The sequence below is a fragment of the Rhopalosiphum maidis genome, chromosome 1, assembly GCF_003676215.2.
Source record: "Rhopalosiphum maidis isolate BTI-1 chromosome 1, ASM367621v3, whole genome shotgun sequence".
Classification (NCBI taxonomy): Eukaryota; Metazoa; Arthropoda; class Insecta; order Hemiptera; family Aphididae; genus Rhopalosiphum; species Rhopalosiphum maidis.
In genome coordinates this window covers 74835880-74859534 of record NC_040877.1, presented here as the reverse complement: position 1 = coordinate 74859534, position 23655 = coordinate 74835880, and the positions used below count along the sequence as shown (strand labels likewise).

Below are 23655 nucleotides of genomic sequence, written 5' to 3'. Positions count from 1 at the left end.
ACTAATATAAGTAAATTATATAATATCCTCAGTATAATTTTCAATAGAATAATTAAGAATAGTTTTTATATGAAATGAATTATCATTTTTTTTTAATTTTAAGTTTCAACACATCTATATGAAAATAACTCAAAACCTACTACACAATTTATCAACTTCCACAAGTTTTTGTTTTAATTATTTGATCATAATATTTATTCACCACCAGACATTTTATCTTTATGACGGGATATGTTTTGTATAATAGAAAATATAATATAACTCAACTGCAGCAGTAGTATGTAGGATACTAGTATGTACATGATTCAATACAATATAATATTATGAATACAACTGAATATACAATAATAAATTAAATATCTCTATTTTAATCTCAAATAAGGGCGCTAAATCAGAATGTTTGAATTCATGTATTTTACAGATACCAAATGTGTCCATCTAATGTATTCTATTAAAATTATACATAAGTTGCATTTCACTGCTAATTTTACTGGTTAATTATTCGTATATATACAACGATCTGTGGTTAACGCTGATCTGTCGCAAAAACAGTACATATAAATATATCATACACACCGTCTGGAAACTTTTTTAGACTTGTTAAGAAAATAGTAATATGTCCCACGTCATATATACATTTTTTGTATGACTGTTTATCAAAATGAACGGTTTATAATATATTAAACACAGCTTGTATTATTTCTTTGACATTTTTTGTATTAACATTATAATATATATCTCAATCTATACTGTATTACTGTAGGTACTCAGAGTAATAAGTAATCTAAAGACTAAAGTATCCTTACTTTAGAGTTATATTGAACAAATAAATGACTCATAGATTTTAAAAGATATATTCTAGTTATTTAAAATCCTTAAACCATAATCCTTTGATATCATCGTCAACTCTATATAATTTATTTTGTACAGTTAAATATTTACAGTGAATCTCGTCTTTATTTCGATAAACAGAGAGTTACGAAAATTTATCTGAATTTAATTGTTTAAAATTGCTATCGTTATTTTGGATAATATATATATATATTATTATTATTTGAAAAAAAATACAAATATAAATATAATAACTCACGCGACCGTTATTTCAAATAAATCGTCAATGCGAGTTTACTGTGAAATTACTTTCGAATACTTACCATTGTAATAATGGTTGATGAACAACAATATTGATTGTGACACGAAAAGCACTTCTCAACACCCAATATATTTATTTTTTTTATGTATATACATATACAACGAAAATAATATAACTTCGGGGGAATATATCTTGTGTAAGGACGTTGCTGTAGGTTGTAACTCGCGCGCATACAATTTGATTTATAGTTGTTGATAATAGCAATTTGGGACGTGTCTGTAAAATACGAATAGAGCGGGCACGATAAAAAAAAGGTCGCACTTACACCGAGGAGTTTTAAATCTTTTTTTATTATTAATAAATAGTATGGTTCGCAGTACTGAACACATTTTTAGTATATAGCTGGTGCAGTGCGTATATGTATAATACCTCTGCGATTTAACGATTCAATGGTTTTATAGTCCAGGTACCTTTATTAATAATAATAATCCGTGTATAAATATATATATATATATAAATATTTTATAAAGTAACGATAAATTCGTTTTGTGGCTATTACGTGCTGTGCACAAACCTTCTTTAAATCTACGTTTGATGCACGCACAAGTGTTGTTTATATAACATGGTGTTGTTATGATTATATTATAAAGATAATAATATATGCTTAATTTTTATCAGTTTTTATATAAGGTCATCCTTTTAAGCGACTGTACTAATTTTCTAAATCAATTCGTTGTTTTTTTGTTAATTTATAATTAATAGTATTTAACATATTACTTTTAAGTTTCAAATGATAACTACACTACTGTCTACTATTAGGGTAGTCTTGATTTTTTTTTCCAAACAGTTGTTTTTAATTTAATTTTAAGAAATGTTTTAATATTCTATTTATTTTAAAATATTGAACTTCGATGAACATTTAATTATTTACATATTTAATTCATAATCATAATTTAAAAACCAATTATTATGTACTTATTAATATGATATAATATAAATATAATCTTATATTGCTGTAATTTATATTTTTAGAGTACAGTTTTTTTTATAGATTGAAAATTGGGTATATACCTACTATTGTATGCATTATATACTTTATAGTTATACATTTCTACCCACCGACCTTTTTGGATACACCTAAACAATAACAATTAATTAATCATACCGTCAAGAGTTAAATAATATTACAACCACATCATCAATTGTTAAGATAAAGTTTCTATTCAGATATAGGTACATAAACTATCTTACTAATTTTTGATTGTTTTGACAAAATAAAATATTTTTTTATTTATTTATTCAAATATATGTCCATGCCCATACTATAATATTATCATCAAACCTTATGATTTTGCTGCATATATATACACACAACACAAGGCGTCTTACTTACTTAGCCGCGAGCACACGTTTAGCGGCAATCGCCGTAATTGAATCCAACCCTAAACTGTCAGTGAACCGTAATCGCAGATTGCATTCAGTACGCGTGTCGCGTTTGAATTAGGTACCGATGTCGAAAACACTTAAATCCTACAATTAAAATTATTGCAACCATTAAATTTGTGAAATCGTGCGTATTCACAGATAGTTTAATCTAAATCTTATAACAATATAGATACTTATCCGTTAAAACAATTTTTTGATTAGCCAATTAACTAATACTAAGAAACTAAATTTAATTTAGTTATTAACTTAGTTTATAGGTTTACAGATGTAGATTATATATACGGCGGGTATAATAATCAAAACTAATTTCAATATTTAATTTAATAGATTTATCATTTGGTAAGTGCCAAGTGATGACTATAGTGATAATCCACGTATAAGTAACACATAACAATAAGTTAAAAAATGCGTCCAAATCGTATGCATATACAAATACATGAAACAAAAAAGAAAAAGTAATTTTAATTTTTTTAGAAAATAATAGGTACTTATTGGGTTGTATGGATTAGGGTGAAAAAATAGTTCGATGAAATAAATTTTTCCTTAAAATACGATTTTATACACTTACTTTCTAACTTTGTATGTGACTCTATTAAAACAAATGCTGCTAGTTTAGACTGCTTCAATGGTTCTATAATTTAGTTGTTACACATTTTTACTTGCTGAACGTATTTATATGAGTATCTATGTCCTATATGTACTGTACTATATACTCATACTAGTATATATATACTCATCTATTATAATATTATATTATAAATAGATATATTTATAGTATAATTATATAATAGATAGATAATAGCATATATATCATACATAATACATATTATGTTTACCACAGCATAATATAAGCTCGTAATTTATAAAAAGTTTCCGGTAATATTTTAATGTTAAATAAATAGTTATATAGTTTACATGTTAAATAAATAGAAAGTGTAATAATAAAACAAATAAAAGTAAATACTATTAGATAGAAATATTTTTTAGCGTTTACGTTATTTAAACATTTACAGACCGTATGGTCTTAAAACTGTAGGAAAATAATATATTTTCGAAAGAAAATTAAAAGTATTTTATTCTATGAACCTTTTTTTTTTATACTTTTAAAAGATACGCCGACAAAATATTGCCCTATATAAAATAATATTTTAAAAATAAAATCTAAAACAGTACATAATGAAATATTGGTAATTGGAATTTGGAGTAGAACACTAGAATGAAAAAAGTATTTAGTATTTTAGAATAAAAATACAAATAAAAAGTATTTTTAAGTATTTAAAAAATGCATTGGTCAAAAACTATTTAAAAAGTATTTAAATATAAGTTTTTGAATACTTAATTAGACTGATACTAATTTATATAAGTGGATATTAAATGTAATACTTTGAAGATAATCTTCGGACTCTCGATTTGGATAATCTCTAACAATTTGTTTTATTCTTTCAACCCAACCAGCTGCTTTGTTATTTTTATTTTATACTAAACTTTTACTTAAATCTCAGTTAGGTTTAATTGACATCTTAGACTATTTATAAATTAATAGATTGAAGAATGTGGAAAAGATAAATGAGCAAATCCATTGTTAAATCTTTTACATGTGTTGTTTGTTTTATTCCAATAGCTTTGTATTACCTGATATATTCCATTAAGGTATTACATTTAATATCTACTTATATTATTTAGTATACATATTTTGTTACTTATATCAATTTTATTATATATTATGTATATTTTTATTGTTCGTAATAATTTAACAACATTATATGCTTTGAAATATATACAACTGTCTATTTGAGTTTTATATATTATATTATAATTAATTTTCTGATACATTTTATGCTAGTAATATTTATTTGTTCCTTGATATTTTAGTCACGCCATAATTGCGATATTTTGTTATTGTTTACTTTTAAAATACATATAATCATGATAAAATAAGTATTAGTGAATAATAATCGATTCAATATTTTTGTTTTTACAAACTATTGTAATATTATTCCAAAAATTAAATATGGTTCATCGCGTTAGAAGAAAATAATCTGATTAAAATCGTTAATAAAATATATAAAAATATTTTTATTTATATAATAGTCATGTACATCGTAAATAAATATCATATCCGACGTAAAGTCAGTTTTTAAGCAGTTTATAAAATATCTGTCATTATGTATTACTTATTTAATATTTCGACACATAAATCATAACTTATTATGCTTACCTAAACTGAAGAATAGCAAATTGGAAACTATACTATTAAATAAAAAAAATAATTGTATACATGTTATACAAATAAACAATAAATAAATAAAAAAAAAATTTAACACAATTTATAATCAAAAAATACGTGTATTTGTTTCTGAGCACAGTATTTTTGGTTTTTTGTTCACTACAAAGTTTGGAACAATTGCAGTTTAGCTAACACTCGTTTTTTCGATTTTTTTTTTCTTAATTATATGTATAACAACAAGTTAAGAACAGTGATGCAAAAAAACAAATTGGTGCAAATCATTATTTTGGAAGTTATATCCTTCCGGAGTTTGCAATTTAACGTTTCTACGTATGAGCACAACGCTGTACTTAATAGCCACGCATCACGTACAATTATACCCAAAGTTTTCCAACACAATTATAAATAATACACCAAAACAAATAAACGCAAATAATCATATTATGATCGTAAAAAAATCAGAATTTATAAACTATATAGATATTATATGCCTTACATAAGTCTCAAAGCCAACAAAATATTGAAACTTTTCTAGTGGAGTTAACAAGTTGACTATCATTATCACACTTTCGTTTTCAGTATTTTTGATATTTATAGTGCAAGTATTACGCTATGTGCATAATTTACATTATACTGTCAGTTACATATAATACAAAACATATCGGTGCTATTGCCTTACAAATTGTATATTTACGCTAATAGTATAAACTATACATTTTGTGATATTACAATAAAATCTAAATAAAGATCCTATAGCGTCGTCCTAATGTCATATTAAAAGAAACCAATTAATATATAAGTAACATATAGGTAACTACTAATGTGCACTTACCATTAAACACTTCTGGTAATCCTTCGGGAAACGGGTCACGTGTGTCGTCAGACGATTAATGATGTAAGACTTGCAAATAACATACATAATACTCGTTTATCCGGCTTATCTAATGAACGTACGTGCTAAGAGGTTTGAAAAATAAAAGCCGTCGAGCACCGGTTGGACCAAGGAAATTGTTAGGCTACCCGGATTTTCTTTTAAAGAAACACTACACCATATCCTGTCGTGTCGTAAAATGTTGCCATTCTCTAATTCGGCCTACCATATGGTATGATTTGGTTAATATCACTATTTTTATGGTTTCAACTACGATTACCATGAGCCATGAGATAACCTCGTATACCACGAAATTGAAATTATTCAATTCTTCAACGTGTGGTTACTGATTTTAATAGTGATAATTAGTTACCAGTGATATATTTTTATTAATTTAAAACAAATATTTGTTAATTTTTTAAGTCATTTTTTAATGTTTTTAAGGTCATCAACTTTCGAGCCCTAATTATCACATATTATTATATTCAAAAAAAGATTAGACCAAGTTTTGATGGCAAGTGAAGACAGAATTTATTCATGGTATATAGTGGTAGTCTATGATATGGGATACACGAGACGGTTTCCACTACATACGTGTACGTGCATATAAATACTTTTCTATGATTGGTTGATATACACTATATATGGTAAACTTTTGGTATATCAGAGAGTTTATACGTTCTTACCACACGGCACAAGTATATACAATACCATGAAGTTAGTTCTAGTTCAGATAAAGCACTATAAAGTCACTACATATCTAGTGCTTAGTTCAACTATTTCCGTCCGTCCGGTCTAATTTTGGTGATAGTAGCAATCACAATTTTTTTTTATTTATTCAGAAGAAAGCGCAAGACGGGTATAAAACAACATTAACCGTGCTTACCAGAATATTTTTCAAAAAGGGCATGTATGGTACAACCGTATTTACGAGCGTGTACAATAAAGTCCACGTCCACTCTTCGGTCGTGCTGTGTCAAAAAGTTGAGCTTAACCAAACTCTGGAAATTTCCTGGCAAATCATGGTTAGTGATTAATACCATAATTACCACAGCCAATCAAAATACGATAAGAGCAGAATGACATGACATATAAACAATGAAACCAACTTAACGTGACCGCATTGACGTTGGTCACCTCGACCACGGTATAAGCTCAGCATCCATGTTTTTGTACATAATATATATTATGGTGAACCCGCGAACATTGTGTTTCCATTATCGTACAAAAATACGATATTTTCCAGCCATTGTTTATGCGTCCATCGCGTAGTTCTATTCTGAATCAATTTTTTTTTTCATTTTTCTCGCTGTCGTCCGTGAAAACGTATAATATTAGCGTGTTTTAATTTTCAGTGCAATGAAATTCAAGCGTAAAGATTCTTATTATACGTATATTTGTGAACGCCGTCATCGCATAAACGTGTCGCTCGTTTCCCAAGGATTATAGGTATACAACCAGGGAATAGACGTACGTCATATAACGTAATTTATATCTTTCACAGATCCCTACTTGCCGGTAAGTTGCAGGGATATACTATTTACGATTATTCATACGCTTCTGTGACCAATTTTGGTTTTATTTAGAATGTGTTATATTTAGTGTTTATAGGTACTTAAAATTCGTTGATTTATTTTTAAAATCTTATTTTAACTTTTGTATAATTATTAATTAATCAATGGCATAATAGTATCATTATGAACCATATCGCCACCGTCTGTTAGTTTATTAAAAATTTTAAAATAATATTTAAATATAAATTGTTATATACTGTGAATTATTATCGCTTCGTTTATTGTAATTTATATTTACTAAAATATGATGTGATATGAAAAATGTATGTAAAATCAATGTTAAGCCTTGGTGAAGTAGTCATAATGTTATGCCCCATGTCACTGTCAGATAGTTTTTAGTAGATTTATCATATAAAATATAATTCAGTAAAAAAAAAAAGATGAGCATGTTTAAAATATCACTTTATATGTATAAAAAATAGTGTTATTATTGGAACGTTGATAGAATAAGTTTAAAAAAAATACTTACCTAAAGTAACAACAGTAACATGTATCTGTACTGTAATAAATCACAATAATATTAAATGCATATTTATGTGCAAATTTGAATTACTTTACTAGGTACCTAGAATTTAGTTCGGTGTACGTAAATTGTATCTGTGAAATCGATATGTATTATTAAAAACTAATATTTTTAAAATGAAATCCGCAGGTCACAAATAAAAATAGATAAAAATGTTTAATATTATTGTATGATTTTATTTTATTTTATTTCTATATAATATATATCTACTTATTGCGGATTAAGGATTTACTCCTTTAAATACCCTATAATATTATAATTATGGCTGGCAGAAACTTATTCAGAATTTTGTGCTCCAACACTATTCTTGAAAGTAAAAATTAATATTACACAATTATATACCTAGTAAAAAAACGGCATTATTCATTGCATTTCCACGGTAAGCAATTTAATATTGCTATAATAATATAGAAGATAAGTAAAGGCACAACAGTATTCAGTGATTAAAATTATAACTTCCCTCATTGGAAGAGATATCGTCGTATCAACACGAACAAATCATTTTTTTACTGTAAGGGTCTATTTAGTGTGGTTTATTTGTGTGGTAAATATAGATTTTTGTTATCTACCAGACGCCATAAACAACAATTCTCCAAGGTTTTATTGGTAACCTTACCATTATGTACTGCACATTGGTTTCGAAGCCTAGTTCACACTATATTAGTACTTAGGTCAAACAAGAAGTTGTTTAATAACTACTAAAACGCTTTAGTAGCTCAAAGTTTACAGATATCAGTACATTAGTGAGTACAGTAAGCATTCATTAGTAAATTATTACACAATGGATAATTAATCAAAAAAACTATTTTACGAGTAGTTTTTAGACAATAATGATTGGCGGTGCCACTAAATCGAAAAAAATCAAATTAAAACTAACGAATTTGGTTCACTGAATTTTTATATTTAGCTACTTAAGTAAAAATGGTCAGATTGTACACCTTTATTAGCTTAGTTACCCGCTACTCCAACATAGTGTGAATAGTTTTTAGAGCTACTAGTAAGATGCGGAAATTATACTATAATTAACTATACATGGACTACGCAAACGCTGTGATACAAATTATGGTTACAGCTATGTACCTACGTATCAAATTTTGAATTTTGTAAGTTCTTGTGACTGTTTTTATAAATATCATGGAAATTGAAAACAAAACTTTTTTAAATATTTAACAAAATAGTACTTAATTCTGAGTTAACAATTTTAAAGTCAAAGTGCTGGTGTAATAAACTTGACGTATCAATAATTAATTTATATCATTTTATTTTAATCCCACGTGTTACAAACAAATATTTGTTCGAGCAATTTATAGCTTTAACATGGGTAGATGGGTGACGATTATTTATTGTTAATTTAATGCGGGCGTCTATGTTTTTCAGTTCTAAAAATATGTTTTGAAATATACGAGTGCATTTCATTATTTTTTGCGGCTCTCGTTATCGATAACATAATACTATACGAAAAACATTTATAAATCTATTAAAATAACTATAAATTAAAACTAACACTAGTGGCATTAAAAACTCATTACCCATTAGTTTTATTAATTATTATTTATATCAATATCTTAACAATAAAAGCAATTAATAAAGTTACAAATATTGAAAAACCGATTAAATGTAATACTAAGTACATAAATATACAGAATATCAATGATAACTATACACATTTGTTATTTTCTTTACGGGAAAAATAATACCAGCACGATTATTATTATTATTTTTAGTTACAAAATTAATTATCAATGTATCGTATACTTGATTTTGGATTTTTATAAAACTAAACATTTCAAAATTACATCATATTGGTTTTTATTTATTATAATTTATAATATATTACAAAATCTGGACATAGTCCTAATAATTAGATCATATGATTAAAGAATTGTAGGCATCCACTTACCACGCATTTCATAGATCTGCGTCAGATAGAAAAATTTCGATTCGATCTCGCGTTTTGTGTGTAAATTATATATTTTATAACTAGCGTCTAGCACAGTAATTTAGTATTTCCATAGAATAAGTATATGTATATTGTACAGTGTGTATACACACTGTACAACCTTGTCCTATGCACGGATTGGTTTATTTAACTTACTATATGTATTTTCCGAGGCAAATTTTGTTTTGAGTATGTAGTTTGATATTTTTATAGTAGTGTTATATATTTACAAAAAATAAAATAAAATCTATCATTATGATAAAAAGTAGTAAAAATTTTGATTTAAAACATACCACAAAAACTGGTGTATTTCAAAAATCACAAGTAGGTATACACTATACAACAAATTGTACGTTTAAATACAGAGTGCCCAACGTATAAAAATCCTTGATCAAATATCGTTACGCAAAAGTCATATTTCAACGTGGTACAGTTGTCTAAAGCGCGTATAATCTATGTTGACTGATATAATGTGTGCCGAGTGTATATAATAATATGCACTCACTTGCTGCTGATGTTCCGCACTTATCACTATTTATTATTCTCGACGCGTTGACGCACGAAACGACATACACGGTACACATATAATATGTAATAATAATATAGGTACGCTTGTACACCGTATGGATTTCAAAACGATTTAATTATTACAATATTGGGTATGTCATATATTGCCCAAAGAAATATTATATAATTTTTTTTTGTTTTTTGTTATCTACATGGTGATGAATCAGTTTTATACACTCAACTTTATAAATACATAATAAAGTGACAATTTATAATGCCCTTATGATGGCTTATTTTATGATACAATATTCACTATTATACGTGAATATATAATGCATACGTGAATACTGAATAATAGCTGATTAACTCATTTCATTTACAATTTATAAATTTTGAGTTATAACGTATGAATGCATATAGATGTATACAGGGTTGGCGGAAAGCAGGGGCGGCATTTTAGCTAAGATACTACTCGAATTACAACAGATTAGGGCGGCATTTATAATTTAGCCCAGGGCGGCAAAATAGCTTGCGCCGGCTCTGGATGTATAAGTGTATGATTTCGCGTTATGAAGAAGAATACTTAAATTAATACATGTTAATTTATAAATATTGGATATTTAATTAACCGATATTTTTAAAATACCTATATAATGCTTAACTAATATTAGCATTTTATCAACATTAAAAGTGTTTATGTGAATTAATTGTAGCATGCCAAGTGATGTCCTCTCATAATTTATAGTGGGCCACTGACTCAGATCAACTAAACTTCGAATGTTTATAAAAAGTGTGTAAATCAACTCATGATTTTCTTGAACATCTTTAATTATGTAAATTTCTATTAAAATTGCATACGTCTTTATAATACCCTTTTCATTTCAAGTACTAATTATAGTAGATATATGTAGTACACTTGTAGTTTGTACACTACTTCGCAAAAATGTAAATACCTCTCGATTACCATTTAAATTTTAAAGCACAATGGTTAATCTGTGTTTATATAATAAAGTAATGATGTATATCGTATACTGTGTATTAAAATCTGATTTAACCATCATAGTTGTTTAACCCACTAGTAAATTTTAAAATAATTATAGATCACTTGTATATAAAATACTAATGTATATAACTAAACGATGCGCGATATTTCGAGGTCAATTTAATCTACCACATCATGTTGTCATGATTAATGCGATGATAACACGGAATTATAAAATCAAATTTACTACGCACTCTCCATCCCTTTAAATAATAATTATTATGATAATAGTTTTGAAAAATATGTATGTACACTCAGTACAGTATACATTATATAATGTATGCATATTCTTAATTTACTTATCTATAACATTTCAAGTGACTATAAATAATATATTTAATTTATTGATACCTCCTATATATACCTATTATTTAATATTTCTCTAATTTAGTTATATTTTTAATTTATTTTTCTATTAAAAACAACTTAATTTGATAATACATATTATACATTAATGATTTCCTTAACAATTATAGACAACTGTAACATTTTTTTTCACTATGTTGTCTTTTATTAATTTTTAATGATTTTAATATCAATGTTTATTCACTTAATTATTATTGTTTTTACAACTACATCTAATTATTAATTATTCACTATTTAGAATTCATATTTATTTGTATTCATAGGTTTTGTTTTAGATAAATTTATTTTTATCATAAGGTAAAATATTAAGTATAGATTTTCGTCTTAACATTAATTGAAGTATATAGATTAGAATATTGTTACTTTTATTAAACAATAAGAATACGTCATGTTTTGATTGTAATTTACTTTGCAGCCCTATTTAATAAATTATCCAATCACTCAAATAAATCAAACATATTTGGATAACGAATACTCCCTGATATTTTTTACATTAATTGATTTGATAATTGATATTTAGTAAAATATTTTTATTTATTTATATTTTCGTCGATTTAAAATTTTCTCAATTATGTAAGTAAAATAATAATATTTACCTAGACATGTGCGTACAATTCATATGGTATATCTAAACAAATATTACTAGTTGTTTATACTATTACAACTGTTTAATTTAAAGTTCTAAATTTCATTTAGTTGACTAATTAAATATATTTAATATAGAGACCTGTGAAAATACTGCTTTTAGCGTACTTTTGAATTAACTTACAAAAATCGATAAATTCAACAATATAATCTAGTATTTAAGGATGTTAATTAACAATTCATCTTTAAAATAAAATAATTGTTACACATTTTTACAGTAAATATGTGTCTGAAATTTGTCGTGTGAATACGTCATATAAAATTTTTTTTTCATAACACATAAGATACAAAGTGTGTCATAATTTGATGGCAATAATTTTTGCAATTCAAATGCTCAATTTTTTCATGTATCGCATTGAATATATATATATAGTTATACATATATGATATAAGGTGATAACGATCCCTATTATCTTGAAAAACGCAAAAGTAGTATTTTTTTTATACGAACATAATCATTAATTTTGTCTAGTATGTGATCTAAAAATGCTTAAAAATTAAATTATAAAACCGTAAAAAGAAGATTTGACATTGTTTCGCAGTAATTTATATCTGATACATTAAGTGAATTGTTTTCATATATTTTCATATAGTACGTATAATTATTGACTATTTTATTACAATTGTAACAATATCACTTTATTTTTAGTTGAACAGACAAATGATACTACACTCGTGAAACCAAGATAAATTTTTTTGAATTAGTTATATTTATTATTCAATTGTTAGCCATTACATAAATAAACGGATACGAATCTAGTTAAATTGTTTTAATTATTTTCAAATTTAAAGTCATTCTCGACAATACGAAAACGAAATAAAGCATTAAACTTTTTCAACTTTTCATTTACAAACAAACTTATTAGCTATATAATACCTTAATTCTTAGTTAATATCGTTTGAAAACTACGTGTGACTTATCTGGATAAAACGAAAAATATTTTTTTATTATCTCATACTGATTTATACCTCTTCAATTCTTACATTCATCAAAAGCTATATTTATTTTAAATCAAGATTCAAATAATATTTTTTTTCAAAACCATTTAAAAGTTCAAGTTTATTTTGAATGGTTATTATATTATATTGAGGTTTTATAATATTATATGATAACAATTATATTGTATAATATTTCAGATTTTTATTTGAAAACTATATGCATAATAATAATATGTAGGTAAAACAAATATTATAAACTGATAAAAATAATTATAAATAAAAATATCACCTAATAGCATTACAACATTAAACAAAAAAAACCTAATAAGTGGACATCATATTAAAAATCATATATAGTCACGTATAATTTGACATATATTATCCAGTAATCTGGTATCTGAAATATAACTGGTACTAAAAAATTTTACAAAGAGATTCAGTTTTATTAATTTTAATTATGCTACATCTCTAATCCACGTAACCAAACAGGGTGTTGAAAAATTTAAAATAACGAAAAAATGTGTTTAATATTAATATATATATATATATATATATATATATGATAACGCCGCATGATAGGTGCAATATTAAGTTTTCAACATATACTTTATGAATGTATACTTAGTATGTGAATAGGTTTTTAGTTTGTTATATGGCTAGAAACTACAATCGTATCTTTATGTATTATAATATGTCCAAACATGGTTGAGTTCATGTGACCGGGATTTTGGTCTGGTGCATAGGGTAACTCGTTTGCATCACCTCGCCAAATGCTGCATACACAAGGTTAATAAAAAAAACATGTCACAAAAATCGATATTTTATTTAACAAATCTAACTGACCAATAAAATACTATAAATAATAAATATTACATAAAAAAAAAAAGTTATATAGAGGTGAACATAATATAGGTATTATACTCCCAGAGCTTAGGCGACATTTGTTCATGATATACCATATAAATATATAATATTATATAGTATTAAATTAATATACGTATTTATGTTTATACTAGGTATGAAGGTAAACGAAGTTCCAATTAATGTGCTCGATTTAGTGTAGGTTATTTTGTTAACACTAAACGATTGATTCCATAAAACATGTTTTATTATTTTCTTATTTAATTATCACGTAAAACTATTATATAAATTACAAATATGATATTATGCATAAAATATTATAATATATATATATATATATATTATACTAAGTAAAAAAAAACAATTAAAATAAAAAAAATTAAAGATTACTTATAATTCATTGCTTAATAAAACTATCATAAAAAAACATTTTCTAAATCGATTTTAAAGATATTTTTTAAAAATTAAAAAAAAATGATATGAAAAAATACGATTTTATACTACATTTTGAACAAAATAATGTAATAATAGCCTATTTTTATAATTAATTACTAAAAATAGTTAAATGCTCTATAACATATATTTAATATTATATACCTATTATATATGCCTTTATCTATATCAGTTATATTCTCTCGGCTCGGATGACATCCATCTCGACATAAGCACTATTCTTTCAGATCTGTCTTCAATTGTGATACATTGTAATTCTTTAATTGTGTTATATTTTTAAATAATATTTGTATAAATTTATTCTTTTTTAGTATTTTTAGTATATGAATTGTATTTTTGCTTAATATTATATTATAAACAAATACTGCATGTAGTTACTAACTTTCCTACTTATTACTTATTAGTTTGTTAGTTGTTAGTTCATCGAAGTTATGATGATCAGTATTCATAATATCATATATTATACAACCATTGGTACAGGTCAACGGTTTTTTCCTACACAAAAACAGTGTATCAATGATCATTTAATGAATAGGTATAGAAGAGAGGATCGTTTTAACTTTGTGGATTAGAATAAGGAATATTTATTGTTCTACGACAAAATCACTTTGATTATATATATATATATATTTCAACTATTTCAACATAAATGATCTATCTAATGAAAACCACTAATAATAGTTAGATATACCTATCTCATTAAAATCATGCGTGAACACATGCTCGACAATCTAATTTTAATTAAAACGTGTATGGGTATAGTATAGCCAAAGTAGCTACTTATTAAAGACGTAATATGATTAACGTCATTGTTATATTATCATCTTCGTCATAATTATTACTATTATCGTTATATTAGTTTGTGAACTGTGCGTTTTGCCTGCAGTTGTAGATGGACGTGTTCAAGGCGCAGTATCGACAATACATCTGACATGAACAATACGACGAGTGGATCATACATGGTCCAGCTCGATGACACCGCAAACGAAACAGTAGAGGGTTATTTGCTCCGAACTCGAGGGCCCAAACACCTTTCGCTAAACATCGTGTTGCCAATCACTGTCATCTATGTATTCATATTTGTCACAGGGGTGATTGGCAATATCGCTGTTTGCGTAGTGATTGTACGCAACAACTTTATGCACACGGCCACCAACTACTACCTATTTAGCTTGGCTGTATCCGATCTCACACTATTACTTTTAGGTAAGTTCCCATAAATTTAAACTGCATGGTATAGTATTAAACGTTCAACATTAAGAAAAAAAAATGATAATTATATCTTCATAATATATGCCATGTGCATGCAATGTAAATTTTAATAATCAAAAACAGCTATAAACTATGCATTTATATAGTCATGCATACATGTGAACCAGAACAAAGAATAATATAATTCGATTTTTCATAGATAAATCACTTTAATTATGGCGATATATTTTTTTAGCTATCATTTCGTCATATAACAGAATCAACAGCGATTCTTTTTGAATTGGTTAAGAACATTTTAAAAAATATTTGAAAGTATACGACTATAACGGTTTTAAAATATCTTACAAATGTATAAATTTATAAGAGCATAGAATAAAAAAAATTAAAATTAAATGTGTCTGTTTACGTTTTTTGCTATTTCAATAATGAAACATAATAAAAAGCGTTTTCTAATATTTTAATCATTTAGTTATACTATATTGTATAGCAATAGTAGTATAATACACAATTGTTCAAATAAAAACACATATTTAATACATTATCAAAGTATCTTAAATTATACATATAATAATATCATACTGGAATGATATTCTGAAATATACAGTATTAAATCTAGCTGATTGCATTGATTAATAAAAATACTCTTTAAAGCTGTTTGTCGACGCGTATAAATGGCATCCTTTATTCACGAAAATGATAAATGAATCCCGGTATTCTGGACAGTCTAAAAAAACACAAATAATATCCTCTAAATAAATAATATTTTTACAATAATATTTTCTGCGTAATCTTCTTCAGTGAAGTTACTTTCTATATGGCAAATAAGAAAGAACTTTAAAAAATAATCACAAGCGTGGATCTTTTTAAAACCCGTTTACAATTATTAATTTATTATGCTAGTATATAAATTAATTTTAAATTATTTTCGACGCAGCTTCCTTAAAATATTATATTTGAATTTAAATTTAAATTTAGTAAAAAATATGATGTATAATATTCATTTTTTTCTCTTATAATTAATAAAAGAACATGAACCTAGTTAGTAGTTAGCCTAAAAATAATCAAAGACATTTCACGCACGGTTATTTTTTCTTTTCATAGGTTGCTACAATATTCTTTAAAAATATTTAGAATATTATACATCTACGCGTAAAAGACCACTTGATGTCCACATTTACATATGTTAATTAAAATGATAATATATATATATACTAGGTATAGCCGGTGTAGGTACCGAACTTCGATTTCAAACTATATGCTGCAACGTCGTTAAAAGTGTTTGATAAACAGTATTTCATATTTAATTCAAATTTGGACATAAAATAAAATTCATCATTAGTACGGTTATCTATTGTACAAAACTGCATTAATAATACAAATCTATACATATTAAATTTAATAAATTGTCAATCTTATTAGTAAAAAACCTAAAACATGAAAATACGCTTTTATAATATAAGTAGGTACTCAACATAATATTTTGAATATAGAGAACATGCTGAGTATATTTTTTAGTATTTCAATCTTATTATTATCAATTCTCAATTTAAAAGTTTATTTTTAATTTAATTTAAAAAGAAAATCTGCTTACAGTTTTTAATAGATTGGCATGTAAGTCACTGAATTATCTTTTTTACAGCTAAATTACCGTGAACAAGAATTTATGAAACGATAAAAAATAATATATATAATAATAATAAAAAAAAAAACAATATACATTGAGCTTTATTCATCATCTTTCCGTTGTGCGCTTGATACCATTTGTCTTCTTTATACTTTACTTTGTGTATGGTGTTTGTAGTCTGTTAATAAAATTTGATTTAATTGATAAGTATAGTAACTGCCAATTTCTAAGATATGAAACATCTGGTATGCATTACATTGAATAATTGAAAATTAACGTAATTTTTAAATCAAAATTAACATTAGCTTAAAAAAAGTTTATATTCCATAATCAAATTATTTTTTTAAAATATATTAGTATTAGCTTATATTATGTTATAAATTATCCATGCGAAATTTACCTTTATATTATAATATTACCAGTTGCGTAGCCAAGATTTCTTAAAGGGAAAGGAGCCAAAAAAAAAAAAATTTAATAAATAACATTCAAATAACAGTGGTTTTAATTTTTCAAATATTTTTAACCGGTAGCGCCCATGAAGTGTAATTGCACTAGTTTCATGCGGGTTCCGAGGCATACATAAAAACAATTTTAGCTATGGGTTTGCAATATTTTTGAATTTATGTAAATAAAACATGAAAAATTAATAAGCATTAATGCGTTATACATTAAAGCTTATAATCTGTAGCATGTAGAAAAAAAATTAATTTAATTAAGTATCGAAAAATAAATTTGGGAGCCTTCTAATATGATAACTTCACTAGTTCATGGAAAACCTTTGGGAGTCACTATTTTTAATAATATTTTTATTTCGTCCAGTCCAATATTTGTACCCTTCTTTTCATAGTAAGTTTTAAACGTTTTACAAATCCAACGTCCGTTGATACCTTTGTACTTTGTAAATTTGTAATCTCTCTTTTTTGCTGTTACCAATAATAACATAGATTTTATTATACATTTTATATTATCTGTAATGGTGATTGTAGTTCATGCATGTGATACTTATCAAACCACAGAATTCTAATAATCAATAAACATTTTTTTTTTTTTTAATTTAAAATCCAAACCGGTACATAGCCATAATTTGCGTATTATTTTTTAAATATATGATATGGCAAATGTGGGGGGCATGGCCCCTGTGGTCCCCTGACTACGCCACTAAATATTACTTAGCAATTTTAGTTTGTTGTATCACTTTATATTTTGAATTATTTTCCTTGCTAGTAGCCGTCTTCTCTTGTTCAATTTAATCAAACCACTGTGAACAAATTTTATATAATTTTTTTTTTTATTATTATTTCATAACGAGTTATAATAAAAATCTATACATATTGAATAGTATTTTACACTAAAACAAATATTCGTTATTTATGGAAAATTGATATATTTAAGAGGTTTTTCTCAGTGATGTATGGGGTTCATAATAATTATGTGAAATAAAAAAATAAAAATGATGTTGAATTAATTACATTGTATTATTATTTATACTGGCTATTTTAATCTAGCTATTCATAATTAAAAGTGGTTATAAAAAATAATTTTTAATATTGCGTGTCTCTATATTTGCTATTCGTTATTATATTTTTTGGATGTTTGGGTTTGGTTATCCTTATCACTTATTCGACTATCTTGAAAATACCTAAATATTAATAGACTCCATTGTAAAAGCATAAAGGGCCTAAATCGAATAATTCCAATAGTTCTATTGAAAATTTTTAAATTCTTTCGTATTTTATGCAACTTTCAAAGTATATTGTCCTTTTAGACTTTAAGTTAAAGAGTAAATATATTTACATTTGATTTCATCGTTTAAAATATCATTAACTTTAAAACAAGTTTTACATATTTTTTAAAATTGATATTCGTTATACAAATAATATTTTTAAAAATATGTTCACACATGCCTTATAGTTAAATGTTGTCTAATCTTATAATAGTTTAATTGCAAAAAAACATTTTTCTCCCTAAAGCTGCCACATTTTGCGTAGAATTTGCGTCAGTAGTATTTACAAAACACTCATTTATACATTCACCCATATATCCGAACAGTTGTAACACATTCTTTAATAATATTTCATACCTAAGTTCACGTAAGAAACAATACATTTTATTATAAAACATCTATCAACATATAAATATTCATACGATATTACGGTTCCTCATACGTATATTATACTGCTTAGCTTTACAAAAATCCATAAGAACCAAAATTCGTCTATAATTGTTTAATATTAACTAACAATACTAATCTCTTAATGAGAATTTTCTTATTTTTCCATTAACATAATATAGCGTGCTCGGGTACCTACACAGTTTTATTGTAATATGGTTAGTATGTATATCAATCGTTTATCTATTATAGCCTAAAGATACATAAAATATTATACATATAAACTAAATTGAACATAGATAAAATATACAAATCAATTCTAAAGTAATTCTAAACCATATGTAGTGTTTTATTATAAAAAGCTATGACAATATACTTATAATATTACTTTTGTCGTAATACTTTATGAATTTTAAAAACTACTGTAACGGCACAGTAACCATAATTTAAGCTGTATTTATAGTAATTACAAACATCGCCAACAGTTAGATTGTATATTAATGTTAACAGATGGTATAATGGTTTTTGCAAAAAAATGTAAATAGTTAAATTATTAACATACATGTATTTAGTAGTTTTCTATAGCAAATACATTATGCATAAACACTTCATATTTGAATAGAAATAACTATTATTTTTAAATATTTTTTTTTAATATTTATTATTTAACGTAGATATATATTACATATTATGATAATTATTTAATAATTCCCATTATATGAAAATGGCAATCTTATTAATTTTTTACTATTTTTATGTACTCTTATGACTTATTGAAATGTAAATACGATACAAAAATTTAAAAAGAAATCAAAAATTACAATAAAGAGGTTTACCTAACAATGTTGAATAGAGGTAATCAAAAAATTGATTATTAGAAACATTTCTAATATGACATGTTAGTTTCCAAAATTGTGATTTGATTTTAATAAATATGTATACATTGTACAGTCAATGAATTAAAAATATTTCATTAAATTTGTTTCCTTGTTAAGATGAATAAATATTTATTATTGAAAATTTACAATATATATTTGTTAATTGGTTCGTTTTCAAATTCTTTAAAAATTAATGCTAAAAAAAATCTAGAATAAACACGTAATTTGATTTCTCCTTCTTCATATATAAGTTTAATTTAGACAACTATTTGAAAAAATGGGAATAAAAAAAAAGTAAGGACTTTTCCAAATTCAAATTTACTATTGAGAAAGTAGAGAAACGTTAAGAAGTCAAGAGATCAAGAAAAATGTTCAGATTATAGTCATTTAATAATAAATAGTGCCCGTACCTATAAAAAAATCCCCTAAAGAAACAGTAGCATAATGGATAAAACAAAGTTTTTTTGTTTAGATATGTTTTATTTATAATTAAAGTTTATAGTAAATTGTTCGACTATACATATAGTTTGAGTAATATCCTTAAGCTACAAGTTATAGCACAGTGAAAAATTCCGGATTTAAAAACAGCAAAAAACCTCTCGTTAGCAATATAGTAAGTACAAATAATGTTATAAATATACAATTACAGTTTAAAAATAAAAATATTTCTATTATAATACTAGCTGTATCCGTGAACTTCTTTTGGCGAACAAAATACATCCGTGTTACATTTGGTTACCTCATGCTAACATTTAGTGTAACGCTTGTGTAATAATAATATTTTTAATTCTCTGATTTGATATATAAGTGATAATCTCTAACATATCAACTTAACATAGTTATATCTTTCCCAATTTTTCCCTTGAAAATTATTTTAAAAGTAAAAGTATTCTTCAAAGTTCAAAGTTAATATCGATATTTTAATATTTCATCGTAAACTACTCGTATATTATTCCTTTTTATTGTCAGGGACATGGATTTATAATAAATGGTATTCTGAGCTTGCATAGGATCAAGTAACATAGCAGTTATACTCGTTATTCGTTGAAAATATGCCTCTTTTATGTGATTTAAACTTTATTTAATTCGGTATTTATTTTATACTAGTAATTCACTAACAATACGGCGTTTCTTTTATACCTTTATGTGTGAATTTGGCAATCATTTCAAAAATTAATAACTTGATTGTGAATTAACTTATAGAATCAAAAATGGGCTTAAAACCTTCTCCGTCTGAACGAACGTGTGGTACTAAATCGTCGTATCTCGGTTTTAGTATATCAACTAGCTGAATAACCTGGCTTTACTCGTGTGTTAAATAATCGATTCGCATATAAATTGGTTTTTTATTATAATTAAATTATTTAAAGCCTAGCCATGTAATATATAATATTATTTATAATTAACTTTATCTGTGATATTTTAATATTTATAACTGAAATGACAAATAAATTTAAATTGTAATTAAGTGATTTACTCGTAGGAATATTTGGAAGAACTTTGTGAAAAAAAAATCGTTTAATTAATTAAATGACACGCTAAAAACCCGTAATCTTTAAATACAAATAAATCCCCCAGGCCTCAACCCCGTCAGACAAAAAAAAAATGAAAAATCGGGCGATGTGGTGACACTTAGGAGAGTATTTGAAACGACTCGGTAAAAAAATGGAAAAAAGTTAAATATAATATAAAAATGGACTGTTCTTTTATATTATATACACACATATGTACATATATATGTAATCATTTAGAAATTGATTAGAAATCGTTATTTTTTTAATAGATTTTTATAACCATTATTTTAAAATTAACTGAAAACATTTGTAAGTAATACAATATTGATCATTTTTTTAATTTTATTAATCTCGACTTTTCCAGCAAAAAAAACTTTACCATATTTCATTAAATTAAAATTTTATTTTCGTGACAAATTATGCCACTGATACGTTATATTTTATAGCTTAATATTTCGTGCACAAGTTTAGGACCATAAAACTCGATCCACAATGTGCTCATACATGAAAAAAAAAACTACACAATGATCGAATGAGCTATTCCCGAAATCATCGGCATCTTAGATTCACACGCGTGTTATTTATTTAAGACATATCCATATCTACATTTTCTATTGCAGCGCCACCAGCTGGATCTAATTATAAATCTAAAAAACATACATGGATCCAATTAAATATACAAAAAAATATTATCGAAATCGGTCCAGCTATTTAGAAGAAATTCAGTAATAATTTATAAACAGTTATAAAGATAAAAATTTACTAAATTGTAATATACGTGAAATGTTGTTTTTTAATTTAAGTAATGGACATAGGTTAGGTCATAATAAATAATTGTTGTTAAATAATATTATTGTTATTATTATGATATATGAATATTATACGTTATTGTAATAAACTATAAAAAAATAAAATAAATCAATACTTATACATATACATGTATACGTAATAATGTATTGACGTTACTCGTATTAGACATTAACGTAAAAGTGTGTCTAAATAAATAAAAATGCTCAAAAATATTGTACTTCACCACCAGCTGAAATTCAGGTCTGTGCACGCTCTTCACTACAGCTCTCTGACTTTTACAGTTTAACGTCCCTGTACACTACATTATCTACATAAAATTTACAACGATTACGATGAAAATACGATTTATTATTTAGTTCTTTATCGTCGATTGCAACCATCGTGGTAGGAAATTGAATTTTGCTAAGGGTGGGCACTATATCTTATGAAAAATTGTAATATATTATAATTTTTTATAATATTATAATACAAATAATTTACAAGTATTAGTTAAAAATTAGGTTCCCATCCTACATAATATTTAGACAAATTATTTTAAAATACTTTTCTTTTTTGCTGTTTACTACTTTTTAACTGCTGTTGTTTATTACCTATCTGGACATATTTGTTTTTTATATCATAATAGACACTAACACGCATTTACGATGGTGATACAGAATAAATTCCAAACCTAACATAAATAATTCATTAATTTTATAATTAATAGAACAGTTTTAAGTATAATTTAAAAAGTTTGAATGTGACCTTTTTACTTGGTGCCATTAAAAAACTGTTAACACTATAAGTGTAAATGAAATTAACAGCTAAATAATTTTTAAATATCTTATAAATACCTGGTAATGGTAATATAATTTAAACTATATTATGATATTACCTAGTTTAGTAACTATGTTGTTAGTTTATTGAATTAGTATTCAATTCAACATCCTAATGACCTGGTATATTTTTTGATTTTACATATTTATATATTTTACGATTCAATGAAATTTCACTGATAAATATTTATTTTTCACAAATCGAA

The 23655-nt window shown here is 25.3% G+C and overlaps 1 protein-coding gene across 3 annotated transcripts in view; it reads left to right on the top strand.

Moving 5' to 3' along the window:
• Positions 1-23655, top strand: part of LOC113560910 (neuropeptides capa receptor-like) — a 106897-nt gene that overhangs the window by 22292 nt on the left and 60950 nt on the right. For 2 of the 3 annotated variants that reach the window (XM_026967034.1, XM_026967035.1), the window contains one exon: positions 15373-15692. In XM_026967034.1, the coding sequence (XP_026822835.1) occupies positions 15419-15692 (274 nt within the window). In that variant the 5' untranslated portion in view covers positions 15373-15418. The remainder of the gene's footprint in view (positions 1-15372; positions 15693-23655) is intronic. The other variant, XM_026967036.1, reaches the window with a different exon arrangement.